The 5754-nt window shown below is 36.4% G+C and overlaps 1 protein-coding gene across 1 annotated transcript; it reads right to left on the reverse strand.

Annotated features, from left to right (window-relative positions):
- Positions 1 to 788: 788 nt before the first annotated feature.
- Positions 789 to 5313, reverse strand: LOC107596439 (very-long-chain 3-oxoacyl-CoA reductase-B-like). The gene is made up of 5 exons (XM_016287183.1): positions 4795 to 5313; positions 3689 to 3770; positions 3369 to 3434; positions 2984 to 3133; positions 789 to 1474 (listed from the first exon to the last, which is right to left on the reverse strand). The coding sequence occupies exons 1-5, from the start codon at positions 4827 to 4829 to the stop codon at positions 1367 to 1369; spliced, it is 441 nt and encodes a 146-aa protein (XP_016142669.1). The 5' UTR covers positions 4830 to 5313; the 3' UTR covers positions 789 to 1366.
- Positions 5314 to 5754: the final 441 nt, after the last annotated feature.

Genomic DNA, 5754 nt, shown 5'->3' on the forward strand with positions numbered 1-5754 from the left:
CCCACACAAACTTTTGAACAGTTTTGTAAATTTGTGACAATGATTGTGCAACTCTTTGTACATAAATTAAGATAGCCTTGCTTCCACTGAAGCACACAATTATCTTTTTATGATTCAGAAATCATGCTACTTCAGAACATGATTATTCTTCTATTTATTGTATTCATCTATTAAAGAATTAAGCCATGCCAAAATCATCATGACAACATAACTGAATCTTACTGAATAATGACTAAACCTTCACAGTCCATCTTTATAATTTTACCACAAACACATGTGCAATAAAATAATATATATTAATATCTAATATATTAATGTCAACTACCAGCTCCCTTTTTGTGCATTAAAAATTAATCAAACATAAGAGTTAAAAGCATTATTAGAAAGATGTTTTTATTTGCAGGATCAATTCACAAGCAGGCATACTGAGTGCATTAAATCTGCTGTTGCAGACTTTAGACAGTTATCTTGTAAAAGTTATTCATGACCGTTTCATTTATAATGAATTCAGGAATTCTAAGAACTGTTTTGGAGCAAATACTGCATTGTCATAGACCAGACAATAACGGAACAACAGCCTTAGCTTTCGAATAAACTGTTGTCAGAGTTGAAATTTGCTTCCTGTCACCAGCAGCACCAGCATAACAAAGTTAACCACACAGGACGTACACAACAATGTTAGTGCAATATAAATCACATCTCCTTTCAAAAAGATGCTCTAAAGATAGAATGCACAGTGATATCTGTGATAGGCACAAATAGTTCATGTAGTGCATTTAGTTTGTAAACAACTGCCGAGTCAGATGAAAAAAAGCAAATATGGACCAAGAATTATAAGTGCACTATTTTGTAGACGCTGCAGATACAATTTTTAAATATTTGCGGGCAACCTGCCTAATTTCAGTCATATCACTTGTAAATCTTTTGATTATGTTAATGGACGTGTTGTTGCACAAATAGACACTGCATTCAGGTTGAGAACATTTTTTTCATTGTTCATGTTCATCAGATCACGATTACTCTCTTTAAACATTAAAGAAAACCAAACAAACCGTACTGATCAATGCTGTTAGTGACTGTTAGGATACAAAGAACTTCAGCTATTCCGTATTTGTCTTACCAAGCTAATAAGAACTGTGTTGGTCAGCAAAGGCTGTTCAAGCAAATCATGTTTTGGTTAGCTACGACTCAATAAACCACTCTAATGTCTGGAAAATTAATTGCTTGTTTTGTACCATCTCAGGAGCAGTTGGGTGTGATTGCTCTTGGCCCCTGACAGCAAAAAGGCAGAGAGATTGGGGATTTTTTTTTTCTTTTCGTTTAATCACACCATCCCTTCAACCCTCTGTCTGTCCTTTTTCTGATTCTAACCTTGCTTCTGTTTCTTCAGATAGCGTGCACGCTGGGACAACCCCATGCTCATAACATATTTGTTGAGCAGTTTCGCAGGAAGCAGAGCAGTAGTCACCCAACCCTGCGGCAGTGACATAATAACAGACTTGTTAGACTGTCAAAATACAGGATATGAAAATAATCCACTTTAGTATTATACTTTATATCATTTACAAGCTTCCATCATTCAAAACGGTCCTTTTAAGTACAGTTTGTAGGATGTACACTACTGTTCAAAAGTTTGGAGTCAGTGCAATTCTTCTTTTCTTTTTTTTTAAGAAACTAATACCACCCTTATTTAGCAGGGGTGCATTAAATTGATCAAAAGTGACAGTAAATACATGTATATTGTTACAAAAGGTTTATATTTTAAATACATGTTGTTCTTTTGAACTTTCTATTAATCAAAAAAACCTCAAAAAAATATATATTACCGTTTCTACAAAAATAAATTTTTCTTGAGCAGCAAATCAGTATTAGAATGATTTCTGTAGGATCATGTGAAACTGAAGACTTGCGTAATTGCTGGTATAAAATTCAGCTTTGCCATCACAGGAATAAACTATATTTAAGTTTAAAGGGATAGATAAAGGGTCATAAGTTACTCACCCTCATGTCGTTCCAAACCCGTAAGGCCTTCGTTCAGTTTTGGAACACAAATTAAGTATTTTTGATTAATTCCGAGAGCTCTCTGACCCTCCCACAGACAGCAAGGATCCTTACATGATCAAGGCTCAGAAACGTAGTAAGGAGATCGTTAAAATAATCCATGTGACATCAGTGGTTCAATCGTAATTTTACGAAGCTACAACAATACTTTTTGTGCGCAAAGAAAACAAAAATAACGACTTTATTCAACAATTTGTCTCCTCTGTGTCACCCTATAGCACCATTTTGGAGAGTATCACATACGTAAACAACGTACGCTGTTCTGTGTCAGCAGCTCCATACACGGATACGTTCTTTACGCTTTGATCGGAACATAAACAGCGTATCCGCGTACATACATTGCATACGTTGTTTACGTATGTGATACTCTCCAAAATGGTGCTATAGGGTGACACGGAGGAGACGAATTGTTGAATAAAGTCGTTATTTTTGTTTTCTATACGCACAAAAAGTATTGCTGTAGCTTCGTAAAATTATGGTTGAACCACTGATGTCACATTGATTATTTTAACGATCTCCTTGCTACGTTTCTGGACCTTGATCGTGTTAATTACATTGCTGTCTATGGGAGGGTCGGAGAGCTCTCAGAATTCATCAAAAATATCTTAATTTTTGTTCCAAAGATGAACGAAGGTCTTACGGGTTTGGAACGACATGAAGGTGAGTAATTAATGACAGAATTTTCATTTTTGGGTGAACTATCCCTTTAAGGTAATATTAAATAACAAAACATTCATTTAAATTGTAATATTATTAATCGCAATTTCACTGTTTTGAACTGTATTTTTGATCAAATAAATGCAGCCTTGCTGAGCATAAGTGAAATCTTTCTGACCCCAAACTTTTGAACGGTACTGTATAACGAATTCACTGTAAACCTGAACACTGAATTAAAGATGAATGCATTTTAAGAGGGTCTCACCATGACGGCATGAGGGAAGTAACCATTCGACTGAGTCTGCAGGCCTACAGTGCCCAGCTGGGCTTTAACGTAGCATTCTGGAGTGGGAATGTCAAGAGTGGCCTTCCTGATCTTGCTCAGTTTTGTCGTCACATAAAACGGCAGCACACTCTTCAAGGCAAGACACAACACAAGACACTTTATCAGAATAAGCAGTTGAAATAGTATAAATCTGGGTGACCTGAACATCATTACTAGTAAAAAACATCATACACTACATATCCTAAATGGCACTACACTTAAAATCATCTTTGCATATTGAAATGATGATGATTTTCAGACAACAACATGCTGATGTCTGAATTCTGTGCTCACTTTAAACTACTGTTAATAAATTGTCACTCACCTGTATAATAATCCCTTTGCTTTTGTATTCAGCTTCAAGTCCACGGGAGAAGAAGTCCACAAAGGCCTGGGGGGGGGGTATGAGAATAATCATGTAATGCGTGCTATTTAACATCGTGAAAGCTAAAAAATAACCAAAGGCTTCAAGCTGCAGTAGCATTCTAATATCAACAATTAATTTGCTCAAAATAGTGCTGCTAACCATTTTATATACAGCAACGTCCTCTGAGAACATTAGCAACAAAAGACAAGACAGACCTTTCTCACAAAGATATCGAAAAACTGATCAATGGTAGAGAGAATAAGAGAAAGATGACTTGCCTTTGAGGAAGAATAGAGGGTGAGAAGAGGAACAGGGTACATGCCACTCGCAGAAGCAACATTCAAGATCACTCCTTTAGACCTGGAAAAAGGTGTGTTGTTTCACCCATTAATGTTCAAACTGTCGCAGAACAGCACATAAGCATGTTTTACAAAGACAACCGTGCTTAAAATGTCCAACGTATTCATTCCATTTTCACTTGACTCTTTTGACAGCACAGAATTATCCCTTCTAACACACTGGTACCTGCTAATGGATTCTTGCATCCCTGTTGCTATGGCAACCAGTGCCCATGCCAGTGTACATACTGTTGCATTATGTACTAGTGCATACCAGACTCTAGGGCTCTAGAAGGGAGGAGCTACAAATACTTTTGCTTTTACAAATACTTCTACTTAGCTTTTATTCTCATAACTAAGGAAGACCCTAACTAAATTACATTGGTTGGACAAATTTCCCATTATATCTATGTTTCATTTCATCTTGACACAGTCAGCCTCTGCCATAAGATGTAATTAAAGGGATAGTTCACCAAAAATGACAATTTTATCATCCCTTACTGACCCTCATGTTGTTCCAAACATGTATGAATTTCTGTTGAACAAAAAAAGGAGATATTTTGAAGAATGTGGATAACCAAACAGTTGTTGGTCCCCAATGACTTCCACAGTATGGAAGAAAAAATGCTATCGAAGTCAATGGGGATCAGAAATGTGTGGTTACCCACATTCTTTAAAACATCTACTTATGTATTCAGCAGAAGAAAGAATTTTTTGTGGGTGTGAACTATCCCTTTAACAGCTTATCATCAACATGCAACATTTATAATTGACAGTCTGACAGATCAAAATATGTGAAAGTGGAACATTTGTTCATGATTACTGGACTGAAGTGTGCAAGATGTAAAGGCCAAAACCACTGCGTAAGCATGGGATGACCAAACTGTGCAAAAATAACCACATAAAAATTAGCATGACACACTCCTGTGGGACAGAGCCTACTAGTTAGTCATAATGCTACAAGTATAAGAATCATTCCATCTGCTTCACCAAACACTACTCTGAATGTCAACAAAAAATCATAGTTTGGTGATTTCTGAGCTTACCTCTCTACCATCCTGGGCAGTACCAGTCGTGTCATCTACAATAGTGCAAGGATAGGGCATATTAATCAGATCAACAAGGTTTAAAAGCTATTGCACAATAAATTAAAATCTGATCAACTCCAGCAGTAATATTTCACACATGCATGAAAGCACACTGTGCCATGTCTATGAATGGACATGTATTTTTGCAAACCACACACATTGTATTGCACTAACAGAATAATACATTTTGGATCCTGAAGGTGGCAGCATAGACTGGCTGTATAATAAAGACCTGCAGAGGCACTGAGCTACACTCAACTTTCATGAGCATCATATAGGAAGTGATGTATTGATTTTTCATGAATGGGTCAGATTAGTTAATCACATTATGAGGAATCATTTTTTCCTTGATAAAGTTCAGTGTAATATGAAAACACTGTTACAATCAGAATTCAAAACCTTCTTTTTTAGTGCAAAAAGGAGTTCTGCAACGTTCTAATACCAAATCAATGAATGCATTAACATGTACACAACATTTCATGCCAACAGCACTTTTTTTTAAAGTGCCAACAGCACTTATTTTGTGTTCAGAAACTTGGCTCGCCAAGACAAAGAAAAGTAATACAGAGGAAGCAGGAGAGACAATATTACTGTTAGTAAAATGTAGGCAAAGATGTCATTTATATAGAAGTCTTAAAACCATGCCAGCAAAAAAAATGAACAAAAACTAAATTATAATTTCTTAGCAAATTATAAAAACTATGTAATGAAAAAAAGCTTAGTTTACCGCGGCAGCCGTCGCGTGATGGTCTCCTCGTGTGAAGACCGAAGAGTGTAAAGACCATCGACTCTACCGTGCGACTCCACCGGGCAGGGACACCGGCAAAGGATAAGTATCGCTTTTTATTTCTCCTCTTTCCTACTACTTGTTTCAGTTTTTATAACCATTTCTTACTGTGTAAGTAAGCAGGATATTTT

The sequence above is a fragment of the Sinocyclocheilus grahami genome, unplaced genomic scaffold (genome assembly GCF_001515645.1).
Source record: "Sinocyclocheilus grahami isolate Dianchi unplaced genomic scaffold, SAMN03320097.WGS_v1.1 scaffold219.1, whole genome shotgun sequence".
Lineage (NCBI taxonomy): Eukaryota > Metazoa > Chordata > Actinopteri > Cypriniformes > Cyprinidae > Sinocyclocheilus > Sinocyclocheilus grahami.

What these genes read in the sequence shown, in the direction of transcription:
- LOC107596439 (XM_016287183.1), bottom strand. Translation starts at nt 4,829, where the DNA reads ATGACACGACTGGTACTGCCCAGGATGGTAGAGAG. An exon ending in CTGCCCAGGATGGTAGAGAG is followed by an intron (nt 3,771 to 4,794) that starts GTAAGCTCAGAA and finishes ACCTTTTTCCAG; the next exon opens with GTCTAAAGGAGTGATCTTGA. An exon ending in GCAAAGGGATTATTATACAG is followed by an intron (nt 3,134 to 3,368) that starts GTGAGTGACAAT and finishes CTTGCCTTGAAG; the next exon opens with AGTGTGCTGCCGTTTTATGT.